This window comes from Strongylocentrotus purpuratus, unplaced genomic scaffold (assembly GCF_000002235.5).
Source record: "Strongylocentrotus purpuratus isolate Spur 01 unplaced genomic scaffold, Spur_5.0 spur5_scaffold_21, whole genome shotgun sequence".
NCBI lineage: Eukaryota > Metazoa > Echinodermata > Echinoidea > Camarodonta > Strongylocentrotidae > Strongylocentrotus > Strongylocentrotus purpuratus.
The window spans coordinates 32,927,125-32,952,573 of NW_022145607.1; the positions used below are offsets into that span (position 1 = coordinate 32,927,125).

General features: G+C 35.5%; 1 protein-coding gene across 2 annotated transcripts; it reads right to left on the reverse strand.

Moving 5' to 3' along the window:
* Positions 1-5,764: 5,764 nt before the first annotated feature.
* Positions 5,765-22,182, reverse strand: LOC576774 (T-box transcription factor T homolog). 2 transcript variants are annotated; one of them, XM_030994545.1, is made up of 7 exons: positions 21,212-22,182; positions 17,085-17,349; positions 15,833-15,973; positions 12,154-12,215; positions 11,554-11,615; positions 10,808-10,978; positions 5,765-7,679 (listed from the first exon to the last, which is right to left on the reverse strand). In XM_030994545.1, the coding sequence occupies exons 1-7, from the start codon at positions 21,412-21,414 to the stop codon at positions 7,072-7,074; spliced, it is 1,512 nt and encodes a 503-aa protein (XP_030850405.1). In that variant the 5' UTR covers positions 21,415-22,182; the 3' UTR covers positions 5,765-7,071. The 2 variants fall into 2 exon arrangements, with proteins under 2 accessions (XP_030850405.1, XP_030850404.1); XM_030994544.1 differs by having other exon boundaries at positions 11,554-11,618.
* Positions 22,183-25,449: the final 3,267 nt, after the last annotated feature.

Here is a 25,449-nt window from a genome sequence, read left to right on the forward strand (position 1 = left end):
AAACAATAATTAAAACTACTTTATAATCATTTCACCATAATTTTGTTTAACCAATGGAAGCACCATCAGCGTCAGTTGCTGTTCTCCCTGTTAAGGGGGGGGGGGTCCGGGGATTCGAACCCCGGCCTCAAACCTTGTATTTTGAGTCAAGCGTATGAACCAAAATACCAGGACCCCCTCTACTGAGACATCTAAATAAAAACAATCAGAATTGTTAATATATAACAACTAACAAATTGTCTTCAACATAAATTTACAGGATTTAAATGGTAAAAAATATAATTGTATCCTCTATTTAAAATGTTGTGACTTCAAGGATAATTACATTGCCATAGAGAAATAGTGCTATTATGACTGATCACTAATGACCGACTAAAAACAATGCTAGTTGAGAAGGGAAAAAGATACCCCAACAAACATTTCCATGGTTATACTTTGCACAATTTAGCCGTTGTTGTTGATCATCGAAAGGTTCGAGGAAATTACGTTCACTTTTTATTTGAAAAACACTTGTGATTTTTAAATCATCTTATGAGAGTAATCCACATGTTATGACCACTTTAATAATCGTGTGCCAGTCAATCAATCAAGTAAAAAAAAAAGTTTAACGGCTGAGAATTTACCGACAATGGCACGTGACGGTAATAATGTGTGCAAAATGTAATGAGAGAAACTCAGTAAAGAGTAAAGCAAGGGGGAGATAAATGAAAAATATAAAGGGAAAGGGAGATGTGGAGTTGGATTCTGACTCTGTCATCCAGTCGGCAAACTTTGGGGGAAGAAATCTCTGAATTACGATTCACCACCACCTCGGCTTATTGGCATAAGTAAACTGTCAAGGAGTCCGAAACACTCAGGCTTTTTATTTTTCTTTTGTGAGCGATCATGGACGTGGTGGAAATAGGTTTTACTCTTTGAAAAAAAAGGGGGACAAAATAAACAGATTTATAACGCTTGTGGGAGAGCCGAGATTGTGCGTGGTATTCAGTCAGTGGCGTAGGACCTGGGGCAATGAGGGGGGGGGGGCACGTGCCCCGAATCAAATGGGGGTAAAATAAAAATAAAACAGAGCGGGGGAAGGTACATGACAGGCGATACGACTCCTCCCACCCCTCCAAACCCACACCCTTTTTCAACTTCATTGAAGAAGAAAAAAATTGCGCCACGTATGATTTCAGTGCCCTCTCAATGTATGTACCCATGCTTCGCCACATACGTATTCGCTGAAATGGGGAGAGGAGAGAGAGAAAAAAAATACCACCCAACTTCTAGTATCGCTCACCCACACTCCACGTCCTCCCTCGCCTCATCTATTGTTGGGGATTTTTGTTCTCCCCCAAAAGGCTGACCCTCCCTTTAGGATTCCTGTTGAAGATAAAGGGGGTTATTCTTTCGTCTTGTGGGGTAAATCTCGACGAGGCCGATCGTGTATTGATACCTGGTGCGGATGAGGGGGGAACACGTTCCCACCGCTATTCTTCTTTTTAATTGATGTTTTCACGATAAGCTATGCTAGTTAGCGATACAATAGGATCACTTTAGCTCCGATAGCCCATTCCATCCTTTCAATTTCATTCAAGTCCAGTCTCGCTTCGTCACCTCTTTTCTCTCCTACCCCCATGTAGCTGGTTTCAACCCCCGAGAAAGGTGTCAAAATCCCAATCACATTGCCCCAAACAAAAGTACTGGTTACAAAATATCCGGCTGTAAAGAACGATGTCAATGAAACCAAACTAAATTGCCCAATAAAAGTGCCCCACTTTCTTAATACCAGTTTTATACGTGTTTTTTTTTAAACCGAAATATTCGTCGAAATGGATAAAGATAATTGTAGACGAGAACCAATGAAGGCCATCTTGGGCTTTCAATTTAACTGTTTCCATTATCTCAATGTCCCCTAAACGTTTGCAGGTGTATATAGAGGTGTAAACAGGTTATTTTCAAGGCGTGACAGTATTCATTGATTCCTTTCTTTCCTCACCTTCTACAAAAATGTTGCTCCAGGAAATCCAAAGTATTATATTTTTCAAGAATAGAAGGAGCATGCTGATAGATATGGTGCAGGTAAAGACTACCAACAACATACCCGAAATGGCACTATAACAGATGATTATTTATCAATTATTATCAATCAACTCACTCACGTAATGTACAAACTTTTCCTCTTCCTCTACCTCCAGACTGTATCACCTCTACCCCAATATCGCTGTTTCTCCCATCTCGTCTCTCCTTCTCTCTTTCCCTCTCTCTTGTTTCTCCTTCATATTATTGTATGACTGATTTTACTTTGTAAACTCAATGCAATTCAGTCCAATAATGAATACCATTTCAATTCAATTCAATTCAAAACTATTTCAACTACTTAAAGTAACTATAGTATTATTAAAATGTCATTTTATTTCGAAAATTTTTCAGCCAAATGACCAACAAGCATTTGTAGGGGGGGGGGTGTTGACAATATTCAAAGATAACTTTCACAAGTTTTACCTCAAACAGAGTTAGATACCATCATAATGGCTACGTACATGTAGGAAACTATATTTTGACATTTCACTTTTCTTCATTGTTTTTATTTTTTTAAATCATGAATATTGTAATTGAGAACTTACACATTTCGAAGCTACATTCTCATATTTAGAAAGAGTAGAAATGCTCTTTGATATTGTGTGATATTCAAAGGCGAGACAAAATTCAATTAATTCAATTTAAAACACCAGATTTCTGAAACGAAGATGATGAAAAGTGACATTAAAAAAAAAAAGCTTTCCTAAAATGGATGTTCCATAGTGGGTTCACTAGGGCAAATAAAAAAGGGTTCTAGAAAGGGAATTAGGCGTATATCTCTGCTTTATCAAAAGAAGCTGAACAATTAGAACATTCCGCGCACTGCAAAAGGAGCGCCTCTTTTCATCAACTGTATCGTTTTGACTGCAAAGGGGGGGGGGGGGGGGCTAGGAGAGAACAAAATAAAATGTTTGGGTCAAGTCAACACGGTCCATCAGGAAATCGTGTGAAACAGTGGGAAATTACGTTAAAAGGAATTAAAATGGTACGTCAAAGAACCCGGGAACAATAAAAGGAAAGAGGCTATACATCGTAAAGAGAAGAAGAGCCTGAGACAAAGTTTGAATTAGTCATCGTGTAAATAAAGCCCAGGTGAGATCAGGTTTGTATAGTAGATGGCCCCTAAAACAAACTAAGGAGAAAGCTCTTTACAAACTTTTTTCTTCTCTTAAACCCTTTCATGAAAACTTCCACATTTTTTGTTTTGGCTTAATAACGTTCGATTCAGAGCCTTAAAAAATTATACCGGATGAATGACTAGAAAGGGTAAACATTTCTGCACACAATGTACCCATCTCTGTGCATAACCATACTGCGTTCGATACCAGGAATTAACAAAAAAAGGAAATAAGGCTTAAAATTCTTAAATTGGCAACACATTGAGAGGTTCGAAGTGCGATTAAAATGTTGCATATTTCAACTTTTCAACTAAGTTTCTAGCCATGTATATTGTTTTCAGAGACATTGAATAGTATTAGAACAATGTCAGATATTTATTATTGTTGCCATTTTGATAAACAATGTTTGGGATCACTTTAGCCCTATATAAATATCTTGTCCTGAAAGTTTATGCGTGCCGATATTGCACTAATATAATCAATGCACTATAACTCCTCACTAAGTTGTGGCCCTTTTTTGGAACGATTCATGTCGTAGGCCTAAATTTGAAATAATATCCAAGCAGAGAGACGAATCCAGGCGGTTGACATATACTCATCTTCATGGAGGTTTCAGTCTCAGATCACTTTTTAAGCTGGTTGTTTAATAGCGTTCGGGTTTTATAAGGTTTCAATAATCATCTTTCATGCTCGAAGTAAATACCTTGCCAATATGAATTTAAAGGAAACTTCACCCTAAAAAAATAACCTTAGTTATTCCCAGAGGTTTATTGTATTCTGCCAATTGATCAAACGATTCTCCTAGTGTATGAGATACGTATAACGCAAGAATAATGTACAGATTCTCAGCACGACATGGGCATCGCCATTCTCTTGATAACATGACGTACTATGCGATGTCGTTTATCAAGTAAATGTATTCTAATTTATGGATGCTTCTTTCCTATGTGTGTGTGATGGTGAAGTAATTCATATACTTGCTATTATCCTTTGTACTATAAGAAATTGTCAGAACGCAAATTGAATGAATAGGTGGGTGTTCCTCTGGGGTGTTCTAAGGTTTCCCATAAATGCAAGAGATTTGTTAATTGTTGTACTTTAGTACTTTTAAATAAATGATTTATTATCGTTCCCCTGTTACATATTTTTCACCAAATATAATTGTTAACCCTCTCAGCTATTATTTCCCCTCATTGAAAAGTAAAGGTTTTATTTTGAATTAAAAAGTATATCCAACTAAAGCTCGGTGCATGGTACACGAACAATTTTGTCTACATGTTACGTCACATTATCAAGAAAATGGCTACGCAAAAGAAAAAACATTACTTCATGCCAATAATATCTTCATTTAGATACCCTTGTACACTTTCGTAAGGAATATTGTACACTTAATGACAGGAAAACGTCCCATTTACACTAGTTTAAGTTCATTTGAAATGGGGCAAAACTCCTGATATTATACACTCAATATTGTGTAATAACAACGTTGAGATATGCAGGGTGTTCCTCAAATGGTTAACCGAAATTAAAAGGTCATCCATTTCAAAACTACGAAATGTCATATCTTTTAAAGAACACCCTGTATATGAATCCTATATCAAATTTTAAAATATTTTGCCAAAGCTGATAAGTTTTGACCACTTTGTTGCATTTTTTGCACAATAAAAAACAAAAAAACTGGCAAAGATTTTCTTTGACTCATCTTTTCGTGAGGCTTTTATCTTATCACTATACATAATTATAAAACCCTCGATTTCTCTCGCTCTTATTTATCCATGGCAGATACATTGTTTATCGTTATGTATCTACATAATAAAGTATTATATTCGTATTTATACTTTGCAAGAAATTTAGTCAGATATGTAAAGAGCATTAAATAAATATTATTCCGATTCACCACAAACATAAATATATGTCTAGACCCAATCATCACTACCATCATTCTTCACATGATCATCACCTCCCCATACACAACAGAAACACAGAAACACGCGCGCTCACACAGAAACACAAGCGCGCACACATACCTCCCTCACACATTATATACAAATGTTGTGTTGTTTAATTAATGCATTTTGAAGATGCTTTCATATACTATGTGCTAATTAAAGACTTCGGGGTTATCTTTATTATTATATTATCATTGATGTACATTAATACCACAGTAATTTTTATATTGATATTGTAAACCAACAGTTTAATAATTTACTGTCTGGTTACCTCGCCCACATTGTTGTCTCACATATATGTGATGTGCCTGCAAAATCGACTGTTCATACATGTTGATAAGAATCTATGCTTGTATAATTATGTTTGTCATTTCTGGATTAATTTGCATGGTTTGCTATTACTGCTGATGTATAGATGATCAACAAATAAATGGGCTCATCACCCACCCTTCATAATCAAGCTGCTTGGTCGAGTTCTTTGTGGCATCAACTCTAATCTTACTTACTCCGTATTACGACAAAAAATACCATCGATTAACCATGGCATCCAAACACACATTATGCAGCATCAACTGAATTAGAAACCCTAATCAGTATTAAGAAGACAATAAATAAGTCAAAGACAAAGAGTATGTTTACATTTTCCATTGATCACTTTAATCAAATTTCATACATCGGTATTACTGTTCTAATTTGACAACTTCAACATAATATATATCTCGGCGAATTATATACACATGCATTCAGACTATATACAACGATAATGACGTGTAATATGTACATACATATTTTAGAAATAGTGGCTAAGATTTCATAAGACCTATGTACAAGGAATTTGTTCTAAGTCATATACGCAAATACAATTACCTCCTGTTTATACACGTCCTAAATAACTCGACATGTATTCGTCTATTTTGACTTGAAGATTATTCTATAAATAAGCATTTTTTCCCATTAAAATCTATGATTTACATTGCGATACCAAGATAGGAAAGATGAAAGAGATGATCTTGATAAAAAGACTAAAGGACGTAGAGGAAATAAAGAAAAGGGAAAATAAAAGAATAACAAATAACGTCAATAAAAAACGAAGAAAAAGATACATACGAGCAATAGGAAAACCTAGCAGATGAAGAATAAGGGGGGGGGGGGGTTAAAATAGAAAGGTAAAAAGAATGAGCATAACAAAAAAAGGAGAATTTTACCTCGCAATTTATGAACACTTTCAAGTGGCCTTAATAAGTATCAACATCTTGGTTCATCATAATGATGAATACATATCCTACGTTTCCTAAGTGAATTTAATTTAAAATAATACAATAAAATAGACTTGAATGTTGAGGTTAATGACAAACTTGGTCATTCTTATCATTTGTTCAACTTTGACACCGACTGGGATATATTTTAAGTTAAACTAACTATCTAATCAATATGAAACTATATACTTTTTAAAAATAAATCTAAATACGTTTTCCATAATGATGGATTTTTTGTGTGCACGATAGCCAGCTATCACAAGTCTTAGATGAACGGAATATAATTTGATTTTAAGATCAATCGAGCCTCTTATAGAAAGTTTAGAGCAATATTAGCTATACCTTTACGATCTATGAAAACATAAGTTGCTTGTAAAGTTCATGTCGCTATGTAACGCTCTTTGAGATGAGAACGTTTGGTTAGTATCATTTTCTATCCATATGTGTACGGAAATTTGTTTGCGGATAGCATCGTTTCCGCCTGAAAATCATCGAACAGACAAATTACTTACTCTATCTTCTAAAGTGTTAAGTTTTTAAATCATCAACAGCCATTCAGTTACCATCTCTTTTCTAATCAAAAGTGTCTCCTTTTTACAGAATATATTTCTTCAAAATCAAAATGTACAATCAGTTCACATGGTGTCGTATCTTGGAAAGTCTTTTCATTTTTATGAGTTCATCTCAAACAGACGGTGGGGTCAGAGGATTCCACGATGAAACACTTTTCCCAATAAGCTGATGATGAGGTGAATTTTGATGATGAGTCGATGTGTGACAGTTGCCATAGCCGCTGACATCCAAGCCTACAGAGCTTCCGTTAATGTCCCCGTGGTACGAGTCTTGGTAGCCGGTCTGATGGCAGTGCACAGCGGCAGGCGAGCCGCTCATGTCATGCCCAGCTACGGTCGAAATGGGGACCGAAATTGGCGCCATGACGGACTGACCAAGCGCGTGCGCTTCTGACGAGTTCGCGGTTGTGACCGCGGCGGACGGGAGACCGCTCGTTACCGGAGCCATTCCGTGCGCCGTTGATGCGAGGTTGTGCTGTGGGTGTGACGAGGTTGGGTGAGGGTTTCGGAACAAGCCGGTTGGGAGCGGTGACTGCGGGGAGCTGACGTGAGGGAACCCGGAGGTTGCTGCGGTGGAGGGCCACATGCTGCCGTATTGACTGCAGGCTGGCATTGAGCTAGCTGCTGATGTAGAGTTAGCGAGAGAAGACCAGCTGTCGGCAGCGAGGAGAGAGATACTGCTAGAGAGACCAGCCGAAGCTTCGGCCCCGTATCCTGCACCTAAATCAAAAAAGAAACAAAATAATTTGACTTTAACTGTAAGTACAACAAATCAATCTTCCCCAAATGTACCGATAATGCACCAACAAAAATATGAAAATTACACATCCTTGCTTGTTTATATTTTATGAATCAAAAACACAACATTAATAAAATCCAAATGCTCAACAATACAAGATATAGAAGGAAAACACGTATAGGGCCTAAATAAAGAATATTAGGGTAAGATGAAAGGGTTTTTTTTTTTAAAGATGGAAAACGAAGAAATTAATTTTGAAGAGATGTTCGTACAGCGCGAGGTGCTTGTCATTGACATTACTTTATGATAAAACTGGGAACATTGATGTTACAAGTCATGTTCGAGCGTAATTATTCAATAGCAGGGGTCACAATCTACTAAATTCATTACTAATACTGGGGGTGTTTCACAAAGATCCTAAATCGAACTTAACTCTTGAGACTTCAACATTTTGGAGAGCCATTTGCAGCCTTAAAATAAAATATATTCAAAAGCGAAAATTCAAGTATCTTAGACTCTTTATAAATTTCACGTCAAGAACATGAAATCTCCTTCATAATAGAAAATATGAATGATTCGAATCAACATTTTATGCCTTTTAAGATAACTTTTACAAAATATTTTCATCAATGCCAACGGCTTTCCATAATTGATTAGTCCAACTTAGAGATAAGTTCAAGTTAGGATCTTTGTGAAACACCCCCTGGACCCATTCTCACCGGCAATCACATCGTGAATTTGGCAATGTAAACAAGGCCAGTCTCAAGAATGCCAATGGATCAATTATTCCACATTTTACCGGGTTCATTTCATTCATAAAAATCGGGAAGTTCAAACAAAGTCTATCTGGCCTGCCACCCTCAAAATAAAAAATAAAAATAAAAGCCAACGGATACATTATGTGCTCCAGAGCGGAATTGGAAACATTATAACCCCTTCCAAACTATCTCATAAAACATCTTTTATTTCACCATGACTCATCTAAGGGCTTTACAGAAAGAAGGAATCCCATTTCTATTATTTTCTTTCTTCACTTCAAAGCGCCTTTTCCTTTGAAGTCCCGCCGCCCCCTTTGTTTGGTTGACAATGATTTTCGTTTTAATTGACCGGTGTAAAATCAACCTGAAAAGGTCCGTTGGATAATCGGGACATTGTGTTTGGGAACAGAACAGAATACAGGCAACCGACCGCCCAGTTTTATGCCTGTCTTTTACTACGCGTGGCGTGATAACCAGTTTATATTATAAGAGATCGACAAAGAAAGTCCAAACTATAAAAGCTGAGATAGGCCATGTGCTCCGCTATTGTTTACTAATTATTGGCGGTGAGATGCGAGATCAAAGGCTTTTTTTCCTTGACAAGATTTGCGTTGTTATTGTGGGATGCTATATGATTCCCCGCTCAACGAACTTAAACATTAATCAAGTAGTTAGGTTATGGGGTGAAAATCTAACTATTCAAAAATTCAACAACTACAAAGTAATATAGGCCTATACGAGAATGACAATTTTCGCCAAATATATATTTGTGCTGGTAAGAGCCAGACGACAAAATCATTTAAACAAACTAGTACTTTTTCTTCACAATTATAAAATTGACACCGACAAAACAAATCGATTCAGCTGTTGTTATCAAGTGATACTGCCAAACATTCAATTATTTTCAAGTTTTTATAAAGATGAATTTTGAAAAATTGAATTCAAAGGTGAGTTTCAAAGGAGTAAAAGGGTATGATTTTAATGTTTGTGCATGTTTTTGTAATACCGTAATACCCTTACTTTCTCATCAAGAAATAGTAAATAATCGGATGACATACACAAAATAATCACAAAACAAAGAGATTCAGACTTTGAGAAATGAGAGGGAGTGGTGCGATCATGACTGTCTCGAATTTGGGGGGATGGTCGAAAGGATATTTGGATCTAAACAATTATCGGTTTATCTAGAGTACAAAGTAAGCATTTTTAAAATGGTGTCGTCGAATACATTCAAATGTAAGTCAGAGTTCACTGGGGAATGTTTTCGTTTGATATTTTTTCTACCAAAATCCCACTGCTCGTTCCAATAAAAAATGTATTTCAATTCTGAAATCAAACCACTCATTTAATGTGTCAAAAGGCTAGCGCTTTTTATGACAGCTTGCGTTGACGTCACACCTTATTTACCAATACCCCCCATATACAGCATTGGTTTCCGACTGGAATTTATGGCGTTAATTTAACGATATCTCTTTATTGTTACACGGGCTTTAGTTTGGTTGCTAATAGGGTGGTCTGTGGACCGCAATCACTGTCCCATACGTCTGTATCTGTGTCATCATCAATTCTACAAAGCGTCGCCGTTTAATGTGCTCGTTCGAGTTATAGAAATCGGAAAGGGTCTCCCCAATAAGATTTCGTTTGATGTAGAGCGCCTTGCATTATTAATGCGGTTTGATTACCTTGTTATTAGCAGATTTAAGAATCGGAGGATACCCGATTCGTTTCTTTCCAAGGTCTATTTAAAAGCTTTAAAAAACATTTATTTTAAAAAGTTATTGTTTGGTGAAAATGATGCCTTATTATCGTTTTTTCTTGACTAGCATTGGGTGTGAATGTTTCATGATTGTCATTGTGTTTGTTAATAAATTATTTGAAAAAGGAATTCCCATTTGCGGGTACATTGTCAAAATCGTTGAAGATTAAAATCAATGCATGAAAACAACTGTATGTATCTATTGTATCATGTTGATATGAGTATGAATCATTTTCAATGTATTTCAAATGAATACGACAAAAATGTTGAAAACGATGTACGGATCAAGCTATCAATTGTAAATATTAGGTGAAAAGTAAAGAGAACGCATGAACATACTCAACAGTGTTTATGTATAAGAAATCAACAAACGATAAGGAAAAGTTCAGAAAGAGTGAGGTAGAGAGAGAGAGAGAGAGTGGGAGAGAGCGGGTGAAGGAAAAATGTGGTCCATAAATTACAGAAAATGAAAAATATCGGAATACATGAAATGATTAACAAACAATTTCCAATAATGAATTAAACATAATTATACAGAAGTAAAATTAAGAATCTCTCCCCTCCCCCATAAAAGAAAGATCGTTTTGGAACCTACCTGCGGCGGAGTACTTCTGGTGGTAGGGCGGGGGTGGGTATGGGGATGTCCTATGGCCCCTCAGCCCCCCGTACCTGTCGCATCCTGCATGGGACGGTAGCCCGATAGACGGGGCGAACTGATGGGGTGACGGCCCGAACGCTCCAGACCCGGGCAGAAACCAGCCACCAACTATGAGAAAATAAGCGAAATTTCGGTTGAAACTTTTGTTTTTACCCCCGAAATCTCATGAAATGAACATGGAATACTTGCATTCTCGATTGACATGATAAACTTAATAAACCCAGGAAATTTCATAGAATTCGAAAGACTTTCCTTTCCTAATCATTAGCGCCTTTTTATGATGATTCCTACCCTCCCCCTTTCCAATTTGATCTATTTCAATGTAATAATGTATAGCTTTTTATACTTTAACTGCAAAAGAGCAACGAAATTATAGATTGAGAGGAAAATTTGTACTGGGCACGCAGGATGAAGTACAACAAAACACCATTAACTCATGCAATGTTTGATCTGTAATACGGTGTAATATTATTGTAGAATGATTTTGTCTTGGAAATATGATTATTCATTCATTTATTCATCTGTCTATCTATACAGCTATCTATCTATCTATATCTATTAATAAATGAATTCATTTATTTATCCATTTATATATCTATATATTCAGGGTTGGTTGATTTCTAAAGGGTGTGCTTAATATCCCATCTATTTAGTGATTGTGAGAGAAAACCTCGAATACTTACATTGGGGATACTTTGAACCCTGGAAATCATGCACATCATCGAACAGATCATGTCCGTCGTTTCTACTTGAAAATAAAATAAAATGAACAGGAAATAAGAAAATTTATCGAAAATAATATCGCTAGTGACATTCGTTTGTCTCGCAATGTACGGTCAACAAGGGATCTAAAAGATCACGACGGTTCGTGTGCAGCTGCTACACTTCGTCAGGTGATAAAATATATCATCGCGATTCCCAAAACGATTTTAACGACGTTGACTTTCTTCTTACATGTAAATTGCTCTTGTAATTTAAAGACCGATTACTATTGTCAGACAATGTCATGTAGATAACATACAATGATAATAACAATATACACATTAAGAAATATATACAAATCTATTCAAGAACTTTGACATAACAATAGAACTAAACGTTTGTTTTATAGCTGTGTGAAAGACATTTATTAACATTTTTCCAATACTAGTCTTGAAACATACAAATATTTTCTAGGTAATGGGTAATATTGATCGGATAAGACTTTGAGAAAGAGAAGGGAAAACAGAACTTAATAAGAGTTTTGAAATGATATATTGATTATGAAATATGTTTATACTTACTTGTCTTTGATATCGAGGAAAGCTTTTGCAAAGGGGTTGTACTTGATCTTTAGCTGTGTTATCTGAGAAAGAACATAAAGATAAGAATACAATGTAATGGGTATATTCCAAGACTCGGAAAATGCACGGGTTAACATTAAACAGGGCCAAGGAGCAAGAGCGTATTCAAAATGGGATACATTTAACTTTTAAAATGATGGATGCAACATTAATAAATAGCAAAAAAATGAAAATGTTGTAATTCCAAGGCCTTTTTTATTTTTCATATTGAAGTCAGTATCAAAAGTATTATTTCATTTTGTACTGATTTCATTTTGAAATGTTTTCTATCGATCAAAAAGTTTCCAGAAGTCGCCTATACAGTATGAGCATAACATAAGCAAAGTGAAATTTCTCTTTTTCGTTTTATTTTTAGATGCATGTGTGATTCTTGCGTAATCCACTTAAATTTGTGTTCGGATTAGTTTACTTAACTCAGGTCATGAAATTGTTTCAAGACAGATTCTTAAAAGGGACAAATTAACATTCATCCAGAACTACAACAATCTACGACTCATCGCAAAGCCTCTATTTTTGGTCCATAAAGACATTCAACAGTCCGCTTAACTGCGCGACGCATTGTGCGATCGATTGATCCTATTGACGCGATTAAAGTTGCGCGGATCAACACCAGACTTCTAAACGCCTCGAAATAATCTCCCTTTTTTGTGAATAATCTCCCTTTTTTATGACCCATCGCCTATCCCTAAACGTAAGTTCAATCGGGGATCTCTATTTCTATTCATCTTATTTTCAAACACGAGTGCTTATAAAAAACAAACCAAGAAGAAGAAAGGGCGGTTTGTCCGATGTATACCACAAACTTCCAAAAAGACGATTGACGTTTTATTACCAGTGCGTTCATTTAGAGTGCGGAAGAAATATTTTATAGGGTCTGAATACAAATCGGAGCGGCAAAGAAGAAGATCAAAGAATTGATCACTTTATGAGAGGTGTAAAGAGATCTATTTTATCCTCTCCGATTCCTTTATAGGATATGTTTTGAAAAAGAGAGAGGCGACAATATTACATACAACCGCACAGAGAGGCCATCAGATGCGTGAATATAGGGTATTGGGTGAGTCGTAATAAAGATGTATCAGAAAATCATAACTGTGCGTGACTGGTTCATTCCGTGGTATATTGCACGTTTTGCCTAGAACCTGTACCTGGATTCTGTTACTTGTTAATAGAATTATAGAGTTAATATACATTTCTTTTTCAATTTTTTCGTTTTGTTAATGTCTATAATTTGTAGCGACGTTTACTTCCTAACAAATCATCAAATGCATTGGTAATGTAAATCACATGGCTGCTAGTTACCAGTTCATTTGTTATGTTTCATTTTTAAATTTCAGTTATTTTGTAAACAACGTTATTTTGTTAACGTCATAGCACAACGAAAACATGAACATGCACTATTCAGATCAAAACATCTATTCCCAACTTTAACATCTCAACTTTGTTTCGAGATTATGGCAAACTTGGTGGTCTAGCTGCTCAATAGGCCTCCACCAACTTGTTCAAAGCTTGTTTTGCGAGCATAGAAATCGGAGCAGACGGACCAATCAAATTCTATTACTTGCTGTGCAAACATTAATTAAGAGCCAATTTAAGGTGATGGGGATATGACCAAATAAACGACCGCGATTCATAACTATTACATCCGAGCTCAGTTTCAGGTTTGTTCAATCTGTAATATTGTCGTGAGAGAAAAAAAGTGTGACTTGAAACGTTCTATTTTTTATTTTTTATTTTTTAAGCCGTAGAATACGAATTTTGTGATGGAAAATATTATATTCATTTTTAACATTCTGTTTAAAAAATCATTATTTTTTCTTTCTTTTTGCTTTTGCGTTTTCTATATAAAACAGCAAAGAAAATCCAACACAGATAAACAAGAAATGTACTTTTTTTTAAGAAGTTGTAAGTAATAATCAACCTCATAAAGTTACAAAACGCTAGCTTCCATTCGATTGCAAAAACTTAAAAACGCTTATTTCCATTTCCTTTTTTGATGAATCGAGACACATAAAACAAACCCGAAGATTCCGCTAACAAGCTTAAGAAAATACTTGCTTATTTTGGTTTGTTACATTTGTTGTCAGTGTTTTGACAATTGCTAAGAAACAATGTGGATGTTTATTGAAGTACTTGTCTTGTGTTAGTTCTTTGATAAGGACAGTTTGCTATTGAGTGCCGATCATAAAATAGCTACTTGTTAAAAAAACAGGATGCATGGTTTCTTGTGTCAACCGCTACCAACTAATAGTGAACTTCTATATTTGCACTTGTTTGAAGACAAGTGAAAATGACTAATGTGACGGTTTTGGGGGAGGGGCACATCCCCCTTCGGAATTGACATCTTGTATTCTTAAGTACTGTACTCAAGAAAATGCCCTCCACTTAATTGTGGCTTTAGCCACCCCCTCCTCTCTCTCTCTCTCTCTCTCTCTCTCTCTCTCAAAAGAATAATCCCAAAAGCATCTCAGTGAAAAAAATTGACATCCTTTCTTTTCTCGTCAAGAGATTTTTCTGATTTTTACTCCCCCCCCCCCCCTGTCCCTCCCCGTCATATTCCTGAACCCAAGTGAATCATTTCCCATTTTCAATCAGACATCGCACGGTCAGATTTATACTCTGTTGGAATCAAAATAATGATATTATAAGAAGATTAAATTTGTGAATGACATTTGGGGTCTGGTCCACTTCAACCTATGTCGACTAATCAAATAGAGTAATATCTATATTCTGTTCATTAAAAAAAATGAAGCGTGAATTAAATGCATAGCAAAACTTCTTTTTCATTAGTAACAATTTCAAAAGAAATCAATGATTTTCGTAAATGCTTTTCCGGGTGGTTTTAGGGTATGATTAAGCTTTTAATTTTGTCTCTTTCTTTTGCATCCTGACTTTTTTAGGGATTCTGTTGATCTCATACAAAGTTTATCATTCTTTATTCTGTCATGCTTCAATACATTAGGGATTATTAGAAGAAAAAAAGTAACGATAGACACACAAATTTAAAACGTTAAATGGTTGTCATAATAATGATTGGGTCAAGGCGTTTTGATTCTTTTGATGTCTGTTTAATCTAGTTATCAATCATTATCGTGATTTTGCTATTCTGGTTGATAGACATTTTTGATCTTGCTGACTATTCCATGGTAGTTGTCGGGACAATAACGAATTCTTATAGCAAGATGTAAAACCCTTTTAAAAAATCAATGATATAAAAATGTTGTTAAAGGTACCACGAGAAAAATTCTTAATATTTTTGTCTTTCTTTTCTTTTCTTTCCTCTTTTGTTGTTGTAACCACCTCAGATTCAACTTCCGTTGTCTGTATGTTTTTTCTCTGAAATGTGCAATGTATGCATACTTCATTTATATGATTATGTAGGTAGATTTGAAAGCAACTGAATAACGAAACTGAATTTTGTCATATCTGCGCACCTCTAAAAGTGAGAAAGCAATGATTTCTTTTCATCATCATGAGGGGTAAAAAGGGGATAAGTTGACGGAGAAGTACAAATCAAACTCAAAGACGGTATAGTAATAACATTAACACCACCACCAACGACAACAACAACAAGAACAACAACGATACATATTAAACTTTAAGAGGGATGTAAACTCACATCTTCGTTCTGGTATGCTGTGACGGCGATGAAGCGGGTTTCTGTGAAGGAATAACTTCCAACCAATCTCTGTTTCTCCCTGCCTCCGACACGTATGATGTGGATACGTGGTTCGTATTTGTGAAGGGAGTTTAGCATCACCTGAGTAAAGTTAAGATGTGGTCGAAGAAATTAAAAATTATGATTAATCAGATGAAAATATTTAAATCATTTTTTTTCTTCGTGTTCGTTATAGCTAAAGGAGAGCCATGTATAACGTTAAATAGGGCCCTGGGAATTTACCTACTCTCTTAAAAAAAAGAGTAAATTTTCACTCTATTTTTCACTTTCTTGGGAGTGACGTCCGTGATCACATGTTAGGAGTGAAAATCGATTGATTTTAGAGTGCTCTCTAAGAAGAAAAGAGTGAATGTTCACTCTATTTTCAATACATTTTCACTCTCCAGAGGAGTGACGTCCGTGATCAATCGATTTTTTTTAGAGAGTACCAAGTATAATCTTAAAAATACAGGGTAAAAAATGCTCGATTAACTTGATGGTCATATTTGTTTAACCGGCGTTTGAAAAATGTTATGAGTAATGTGGATAATGTTTTGCCTTTCGTGATCATATTCTACTCAAGAATGATCAAACTATCACTCCTGATGGCTGGGCAGATAATTGACCAACAGATGGTCAGATACATGATTAATCGCAAGGAAGGCAATATTTAAAAACCCAAACATTATTTACATGCAGATGACTAATTTCCATGAATAATATCACACTTCTTGAAATCAATATTGTACATTTAGTGGAGTTATAACGTAATTTTGATATTTTAGTGCGTTGGTTTGAAATAGCCATTAAGTTTCATTGGGTAGTAATTAATCGGGACATTTATTTTAAAAAATCGAAATTAAAAAGTTGTTATTATTATTCGTCATAATTATTCACGACATTCCTTTAAAACAATATATTTGGAATAATCAAACTCATACGATTTATAAGCGTGAGCTTAGAAATAGAAAACACTTTAGCCCCGACTTTAGCGGTTTTTGAAATAGCTCTTTGAAATAGTTTTGAAATAATTATTGATACTATCTTTGATATTTCTGGGCCCTATCTTATCAATCGCAAGTTTGCAGTCCCTATCTCTTATGTACATAATTGCGATTGATAGATAGCAAATAGGTTACGATTTATCGTAATTGTTTATAAGACAGGGTCCTAATAATAATCAAATCGTAGTAAAGCAACAACATAATCTTACCTGCCCGCTTCCGTTGAGTTTATTCGACAACTTCACTTTGCTGAAGTTGACGGCCTGTTTCATCCAGTGCGCGCCGAAGTTGGGCGAGTCGGGATGGATGTAGGCGGTGGTCGGGGGCGAGCCGTCGGGCTTGCCGCCGGGGATCCACTCGCCGTTGACGTACTTCCAGCGGTGATCGTCTGCGGCGGAGAAGTCGAGCAGGACGGAGTACATGGAGTTGGGGTCGAGGCCGGCGATGCTGGCCGAGAGGACGGGGAACATTCGCCTGTTAAGGGTGGTAGTTAAGAGCAGAGAGATTAATGAGTATGATGATCGTAAAACTCTAACGGAAGAAGAGAATATGGAAATGAAATGATGATGAAGTTAAAAAAAATCCTTTTGACGGACTGTTACTTTTCTGAATTTAGGAAACTTTGACAAAGGGACATCATCATTATAAGATCTTCAGATGTCATAATTTCGAACATTATAGGCATAAGTTTTGCTTAAAATGAACAAATATCGCTTAGCAACTTAAAATGTTTGATAAAGTTTACCTATATTAAATGCTTCCATTTATCATCTGTAATGTTAAATATTCCTTCAAATAAATCACTCTTTTACATTAATTTTCAAAACATGTTCATTATTTCATTAAAAAGAAGAAATAATGCCATCAGTGACTTTATTTCTTAAAAAGCTATAAGGAAGAAATAATCATATGAAACAAAAAGCATAAATAATAACTTAAAACCTTTTATTCATTCATTCATTCATTCATAGCAAAAACGTTTCATTATATAAGTGTGTCAGAACAAGTTTAATGAAAAGACATCCACAATTGAAAGCAAACTAAATTCCCCGCAGATCGACCCTAAATTTAATTTGACAAAATCAAGATACTTCTTTTGGGAAAACGAAATACGGATAATCAATTTAACCTCGATTAAATTTGCCCTTATCCCGTCTTAAAAGTGTCAGTGATACAGATAATAAGACACATTTTTATTGATTTCGAAAGATCCCTTGAAAATCAATTCAGTTTTTATCCCCACTTGAAATTCTCGAGCAGAAAGTAAACCAACAGCTTTACGTTATTCATCTTCAGAAATGATATTCCTGGGCAGGTTTTCGATGTTGATTCAGTTGTTGCTCTTTTTTGACGGAGAATATTTGAAGAGAGAGTGGGACGTGTTCGTGCAAATCGTGTAGATGAGAGTTTTTCGGAGACTTTAATTGCATAAGGTAGCAAGTCGACATGAAGTGATTATGCACATCTACCTTGTGTCTACATTTCGTTTTGTCTTTCGCATTGAGGCGTTTGCTATACTGGAAAGCCCCACCCCATTTCTCCTTATCATTACCCCCTCTCGATTCCTTGTAACTAAGTAACTATTTGACTTGTGTTTATGAACTCAATATTTCTGGACTACAAGCATGTCAAGATGTGCCTTGGATGTAGCCCTTCTGTATCATCATCTGTTAATGCTCGACTATGTCTTTGTTCATGCTTTATTAATTTCCAATCCAATCGTATTACATTATCTAATGTCTATATAATACTCTTTTGTAAAAGCATTGTCAAACCGTGATATTGATAAAGATGATACAGTAACCTGAACATATTTCACCTATTTCAAATGTTGGCTATTATGACGTAAAAGTCGATATATTATTATGATGGACATCAATTTGAGAAACGAACAACGAGATATATTACTTTTTAAAATAATGTAATTCATTACCCCGTAATTCCTGCACATGATTCGTTTTTTTTAAACAAATGGGTGAAATAATTAATGGGATAAATGAAGCATTTTTTCTTCAAAGTCGACATGCAAAGAGATATTTTGTCACAATATCAAACCACTCTCTATTTTTTCAGAAACATAGGAGTAAATTGAGAAAATTTAAATCAAAACAAAATTACAATTTAGATGCCCCAAAATAAGAACTCCTCTCAAGGCGACACACATTTTAATTACTTATTTACATTTAAACAAAAAATGGATTTGGATTTACATCATTTACCGCCTTTTGGAACTCAACCCGGTGTAAGTTCACAGACAAAGTCCGATGATGGCAAGCGGTAATCGTGTACTCGGGTTAGCAAACATACATAGATACTCGATACAAGTGAACCATTTTTTTTTAAAGCTGTTCATTTCATGGCGGGGACTGATGGATAATATATCCGCCCGTGAATCAAATGCAATATCCATACATTTATACATCTTAAAAGTGCATTTGAAATCTAGGTATTCAAAGGGTTGATGCTCCTTTTGTTTATACTGTATATACAATTATATAATAGGCCTAATTATATGTATATACATTATAATAGGGCCTATATCTTGGAAGTAGTCTGACAAGTCATTAACGTGCATTTCTGCACGTTACATTACATATTTGAAGAAAGAACACAGTAGAGGGAGAAGGCATTATTTGTTCTCGTCTAATAAGAATTTTTTTTAGTGTATTTCGAAGACCGAACTGTGAAAAATGTCTATACGGGGGTAGTTTTATATATAGGTATATAAATTACAAAATCATCTGAATGTTAGCAACAGGACTATCATTAGGATTGTTAGGCCCATACTGCTATTATGTACCTTAAGTGGAAGCAAGCGCAAATGTGTAATCAAACTTGCTTATTTAAAATCTATATCATTTTCATGACAATCAAATAATAAGAACGAAGTGATGATTCTTAGAACAAAAAACAAAAAAAAAGAAAAGAAAAGAAAAGGAAATCCATAGTATATCTGATGAAGAAAGTTTCGCTACGCATTTAGAGTAAGATCTAAAGATTATCACATAAATACACCCTAAAATGTTACAAATGAAATGGAAAATATAAACATAGTTACAAGCGTCTGCGATTCAACAATGGTTATCTTAAATCGACTTGGCCGTTGCAAGGATTCGCATGGCGAAAATCTCAAAACTTGTAAAAGGACCAAAACATTGTAAAAATCGTTACTGAAAACTTTCAGTATAGTATGGTGGCAAAATTATTGGCAAAATGACAGTCATTTTTCTTTTCTAATTTGAAATTTGCAAGTGGCAGTGTTTGAAATATCACCCCATTCGTTGTGTACGAAATAAGGGCTTCAATTTATAGAGAGAAAAACAAAAGAGTAATGACTAACATTATTATCACACTGTAAGTTTAAGATCATATAATTGTCTAGTTCCAAGGGCGACAGGAGAGGAAAACTGCGTTTATTCTCTTTAAAAACTATAACACTGAAATAAGATAAATTAAAGTTTATGCATGATTATAAATCCATAATAGTTTAGTGTTAATAATCAAAGCAAAGTGCAATCACTACAATGATGGGACTGCATCTATATTTTGTTGTAATCTAGAGTATATACACAGATCCAAAAGATCAACCATATTTTCCAACTTTTAAAACTGTGAAAGTTCCAAACAAGTGTGGGGAGACGTTTTCCATAAAAATAGACATCAGGTAATGCCTTAAAAAGTTTCAAGTCGTTTTCTTTATAACTTCCCCAAGTTCGATGCCACTTCGTTATGACTTTACATAAACTTAATTAATAAAGAAATATACACTATCTTCAGTAGGCTTCTATGCAACATAATTATAAAAAAATTGATTACGAATAACATTATGAAAAAATACCAAATAGTGTTAAACAAAATATCAAAGCATCTCATCAAATGCACGTGAAATTTCACCTCTATCGTCCATCTATGCGCTAAAAACAAGACCATCTCCGCATAAAATTGTTCAACATCATCAAAGTGTTTGAATATTGTAGCAAGTCAACACCATTACCATACAGATTATCAAACTAATCAACATGTGGTTAAGAAAATTACTTCATTCATAGTAATCTACAATTTGAATTTGCATAGAACGACTCCCTTATTGTCTAGGTTGTAACATTTAAAAAGATTCAAAGTTATTGACAAGTCCATGAGATGTAATAAGAGCATTCATATAACATCAAATAACACCTAAAAATTAAATAACGTCTAAACGCATTTTGGGGTAATCGCATTGCTTCAAAAATATATATTCTTGTAATATCTAACTCTTTAAAAATGATAAAAAATCATAGTCATGATGGTAGCAATCTAACAAGTTAAAAAATGTAATAAATTAAAACTTCCTTACCTCCCGCTTTTTGTCACAATCATTTCATTGGTCAACTTGTGAAACTTTTTCCACAATTCCACGTCATCCAGTCTAACTTTGAGTCCTTTCTCGCTGGGGTCTCCCTTCTCGCTCCCGCGGTTCATCTCTGACTGTACGGCGTTGAGAAGATGCGAAACGTTGTAGGACGGGGCGCGGAGAGCGTCGGCGCTCATTGCAGGCATAGTGGCGTTGATGGGTTGAGAGTTTTCCGCGGGCGCTCGGACAGGCAGCAGTCGATTTCGCTTTTCGCTGGGATAAAGTTAATATAACAAAAATCTCCAGCAGCTAGAAGTTCTCCCGTGTTGTAAATTCAAAGTGACATCGAATCAGGATGTTCCGAAGTATGACAATGTCGTGTTACACGAAGAAAATAAAACTTGCAAACCGAAATGCAAGTGCCTGACGAAAGCAAAGTTTGAGAAAAAAATAAAGATTCACGAAATAGTTACTAAGTGATCCCGAGGGACTGTTAAACACCGTTTTATAAAACCTCCAGAACCATTTAAATGGACGATATACGGCGATCACTCGCAGACGATTGAATGTGTTCAGTTTTGAGGTACCGCCGACAATTTATACGAGCTGTGTCGAAGGGTCGCCGAGTCTGAATGGATTCATAAAATTCGATTGAGTGAACACGTCTTGAAAAGTGGTGTGAGTCACTGGTCTTATGCGGATCGGTCGCAATCTGGTCCTACTGAACTCTCTCTGGTGTCGATCGCCTGCTTGTAAAAGTTCTAAGTCAACTTAAGTCAAAAGATTGGTAGAACTACCAGATTAAACACCGGGTGGTGCTTTCGTCACTTTCTCCTTTTCTCTCCGGCGTAAGTCTCGTTTCACGTCGCAAGTGCGAATGTTTATTCGGCGATCACGAATGAAAAGGACTTTTGGTGGGCTTTTATTGACAAAACTTCGACCACCCTGGCTTTTCTCTTCTTCAGGATTCGCCGTGGAGGGTATCCATTAGAAGTGACAAAATAAGGCGTGGCTTTGGCGGCTTGATTGACATGATACCGGCTGTGCTGCATGTGGACGAGCTGCGAGATCAAAGGGAGCCGCCTTTGCCAATCAGAAGCGGTTTTGTATGTGCAATCTTGTCGAGTACGCGACGAGTGTGCCTACCTTTGCAGAGACCCACCGCGTGATTGGTCAACTGTTCAAAACATGAATATTCATGAGCCAACTTTTTTGACGTCGTAATAATATTCACTTGACCGATTTTGATGGGACAACTTAGTCATAGGGCTGTCTAATAAATGAAAACCAATCAAATTCTTCAATCGCTGCAGACTGGAATTGATAGGTCATTGCCGGTACGTCGTCAAGATAAATTGAAAGAATGTTTTGTCCTTTTCTAAACTTTCTTGGTTTGGGGTTAGGAGGATGAATCCCCTTCTACAAATCTTTATCGACCACCTTCAATAAAAATAACAGAAAGAAGAAAATAAACGAGTACCCTTTTTTCTTATTTCTAAGAGAGACATTTATAGCCAATCGTTCCTTTCAGAATATATCTAATATTATCACAATCCTTGTATTTTGTATGAACAGGGTTCGTTTGTATTTACTATTTTCTTTCCGGTCTATTCACGTTTTTTCAAAACTAGTATCCTCTTTCATGCGTTCTTGATATCTGTTACTTCCTATAAAGTTCATGCTGCTTCGATGATAATCTTCTTTTCAAATGAAACAACTCATGTCATTATTTCCATATTTCCCTCTATTCCTTTCTCCTTTTGTCTCTCTTTATAGCTAATACTGGACTTAGACTTTTCTGCCTTTATGGCAAACCTCCCAAACCTTCCGCAATACAAATTGGGAATCTGTTGTGTCCAAGTTTAGAATCAGGTGCATTATGTCTGCATTTATGCTGAAGTTTTTTCCCCTTCAGAATACATGTATCAGTGCGAACTTAGTTTGAAGGGCCCAAAATAGGATTCATTCCTCCAAAATAGGACTGGTTGCTGTCACTTTTGAGACGAGTATGTTTCAAGCATGAAAATATGAAAAAGACAAGGACAGGTCACAAATTATAATTCATTATTATTATTATAAGTTTATTCAATATCTTTAAAGCGCAGTACCCGGATGACTGTCAACCGGGAACTTCAACTAAACCTAAATTATTTTTCTTCTTTTATCATATATCATTTTGCTTTCTTTTTGTCATAACCCTTTTTTCTTTCTGAAGGAAATTTTGAAAAACTATCGTGGAAAAGAAAAGTAATAATTGGAAATTGATATGCAAGCTGGTCAAGGAAATTGTAAAAACTTTATGTGCGATTTGTTTAAAAATGTGAAACTATAATTTTGTGTGAATTATTTTTCTTCTGTAAATGTGTCACTTCATTTTCAAATATATTCAGACCTATGTGAAGATTATTTGTAATTTTGTATAAAATGTTATAAAATTATGTAAAATTTTCTTTATGAGAGAAGAGAATAAACACTTTTGAAAACAAATACAAAATACATTTTTACCGAGGTAAGTCAAATTTGGTTATTTCGCTAGTCAGCCTGATATAGATAATAATATTGTATGGCTCTGTTTTTGTGTGATACAAGAATATATTGCTCTCGCTATGACAATATTGGACTCATCTCCAACTTGTTCAATATTGTCATAGCACGAGCAATATATTCTTGTATCACACTCAAAGCCATCCAATATCATATTAATGTCACACAAAAATATTGTCACACAATAAACCATTTTCTCCCACTTAATCTAGATGGCATAAGCAAACATTTGAAGTGATATTTGTTTTCATATTATTTAATAATATTCATGTATTCTCATTCATTTCACATATCATTCAAACAGACGAGACATAAAAGAGAAGCAGAGTTGTCTTCATAAAATTATATATTTCATACGATTATAGGCATTTCATGCAATCTTATTCAAGAAGTAAACCATACTTTTCGACAAAGAAAAGAAAAATTGTCCAGACTTTACTCCTTTTTCTATATCCAAATAAAGTCCACAATTGAATCACTTCAACATGTATTTAGAACATAAGTTACATGCATGGACAGACCAATGATGATCACACCGCAAAGAATTACATGCAGTATGTTTCAGAGAGGTAAAGGGAAAGTACATATTTTATTAAAAGAAAGAAATCTAAAAAAATATTATTTGCTTTTTTATACTCTACCTTTAAGGGGGTGGAGGGGGAGCCTACAGACCATATGCACATTTTAAATGGCTGCATTTTAAAAATGTTCACACAAATGCCAAGATCCAAGAACGACTGAGCATTCCAGCCTCCCCCCTCCCCCCCCCCCCCCCCCCCACCTCCAAAAAAAAAACCAACCCCATTCGTTGCTGTTAGCCAGGAGAAAGGGTCAAGGTCAATAGCCAACTGCATTAAGAGTTAAAACTAAATAAAATAATAAATTAATATTTGTGGAGAGTTGAATAATAACTTAAAGAGAGAAACAAACACCAGATAAAATGCTCCCCTATTTTGTCTGCAGGCAGGGGCATTTTAGAAAGTTATCTGAAGAAAAAAGATGTACATAACTAAAATAACACAGGACACAAATGTTGACATTTTTCTACTGATGTACATTACTATAAAGGCTTCGAAGGCTTAAATGTACTAATTACCAGTGGCAATTCTAATTTGGCCCTCTTTCTTGATAACTCACACTGGCAAGACCCACAGGTGAAGGTGGATTTTTCGTCCAAATAAACACTGGGTTATAAACGTGTTATACAGCTAAATAGGAATCATAGCTTATAGTTTATACCCTATCGTCAGAATTCCAGATTATGCTACCGGCTTAAATTCAGTTGCAACTGAAAATTAATAATAATACCGTCTTTACTGTTTTGTGCAAGCATTTAATTCAACCTATTACTTAAGTTCCCATAAGGTTAATTACCAGGTTAAATACTTGCGCTTACCGGTATACATCAGCTAGTGGTAAATGTGGATATGGTAATCTAGCCGTTTATTAAAGACCGTCAATACTACTGGGCCAGAAGGGATTAGACCACACAGCGAGGTCACTGACAGGTGGCTATCTCATTAACTCAGCTCTCAACTAACGTAAGAAAAGGAGGATCATGGGGGACAAACAGGCACCGATTGGGGAAGTTTTCTATATAGAGGGAGCAAGTAGCTACAAGTAGGACAGTGGGGCTTTAAAGGTATCGTATTTGCCCTGTCAGACAAAATATAAAGGTTTTACTTCAATAGAAATTT

Excerpts from the sequence above, each read along its gene's own strand:
- LOC576774 (XM_030994544.1), bottom strand. The coding sequence starts at position 21,414 with ATGCCTGCAATGAGCGCCGACGCTCTCCGCGCCCCGTCCTACAACGTT. Across the intron at positions 17,350-21,211 it reads ATTGTGACAAAAAGCGGGAG|GCGAATGTTCCCCGTCCTCT; the intron begins GTAAGGAAGTTT and ends CACCCTTAACAG. Across the intron at positions 15,974-17,084 it reads AACTCAACGGAAGCGGGCAG|GTGATGCTAAACTCCCTTCA; the intron begins GTAAGATTATGT and ends AACTTTACTCAG.